Raw genomic sequence first — 1,196 nt, 5'->3', positions numbered from 1 at the left:
GGGGTCAGAGGGCGGCAGGTGGAAGGAGGCAAGTGGAGGAGGGGGTAGGTGGAGGAAGAACAGGTGGAGAAGGGGACAGGCAGCACCTGTGACGTTTTTGCGAAGCTCATCATCCTGCTCCCGCAGTGTCCGCAGCAGCTCGAAGATGCCGTTCTCCTCCACCAGGGCCAGCTTGTTGTCGGCATTGTCATAGATGAGGTTGCGCATGGCACCTGTGGCGTGGCGCTGCACTTCCTGGTTGGCGTGATTGAAGAGCTTCACCAGCCTAGGCACGGCCTGAAGGCTGCGGGCCTGCGGGCACAGGCATATGGGGGTGCACAGATGTATGTGGATGGATGCAGACTATGCACGTGTGTGCAGATGGGTCCAGGTGCATAGATGTAGATATGCAGGGGATGCAGGTGTCTATGGGTGTATGGAGGTGACACAGGTGTCTACGGGTGTACAGAGGTGATACAGGTGTATACGGGTGTACAGAGGTGATGCAGGTATATACAGGTATATGTAGGTGACACAGGTGTATACGGGTGTACGAGGTGATACAGGTGTATACGGGTGTACAGAGGTGATGCAGGTGTCTACGGGTGTACAGAGGTGATGCAGGTGTATACAGGTGTATGGAGGTGACACAGGTGTATACGGGTGTACGAGGTGATACAGGTGTATACGGGTGTACAGAGGTGATGCAGGTGTCTACGGGTGTACAGAGGTGATGCAGGTGTATACAGGTATATGTAGGTGATGCAGGTGTATACAGGTGTACAGAGGTGATGCAGGTGTATACAGGTGTATGGAGGTGACACAGGTGTCTACGGGTGTACAGAGGTGATGCGGGTGTATACAGGTGTATGGAGGTGACACCGGTGTCTACGGGTGTACAGAGGTGATGCAGGTGTATATAGGTGTATGGAGGTGACACAGGTGTATACAGCTGTATGGAGGTGATGCAGGTGTCTACGGGTGTACAGAGGTGATGCAGGTGTATACAGGTGTATGGAGGTGATGCAGGTGTATACGGATGGGTGTATGGAGGTGACACAGGTGTATATGGGTGTATGGAGGTGATGCAGATGTATACGGGTGTATGGAGGTGATGCAGGTGTATACAGGTGTATGGAGGTGACACAGGTGTATACGGATGTATAGAGATGATGCAGATGTATACGGGTGTATGGAGGTGACGCAGGTGTTTTGGG

At 53.1% G+C, this 1,196-nt stretch overlaps 1 protein-coding gene across 2 annotated transcripts in view; it reads right to left on the bottom strand.

The window, feature by feature from the left end:
- Nucleotides 1–1,196, bottom strand: part of PKP3 (plakophilin 3) — a 14,970-nt gene that overhangs the window by 8,335 nt on the left and 5,439 nt on the right. For both annotated transcript variants that reach the window (XM_026447315.2, XM_031933877.1), the window contains one exon: nt 87–291. In XM_026447315.2, coding sequence (XP_026303100.1) covers nt 87–291 — 205 coding nt within the window. The remainder of the gene's footprint in view (nt 1–86; nt 292–1,196) is intronic.

This window comes from Piliocolobus tephrosceles, chromosome 13 (genome assembly GCF_002776525.5).
Source record: "Piliocolobus tephrosceles isolate RC106 chromosome 13, ASM277652v3, whole genome shotgun sequence".
Taxonomy (NCBI): domain Eukaryota; kingdom Metazoa; phylum Chordata; class Mammalia; order Primates; family Cercopithecidae; genus Piliocolobus; species Piliocolobus tephrosceles.
Note: the sequence above shows the minus strand (reverse complement) of the source record. Positions and strands in the feature narration are given on the sequence as shown.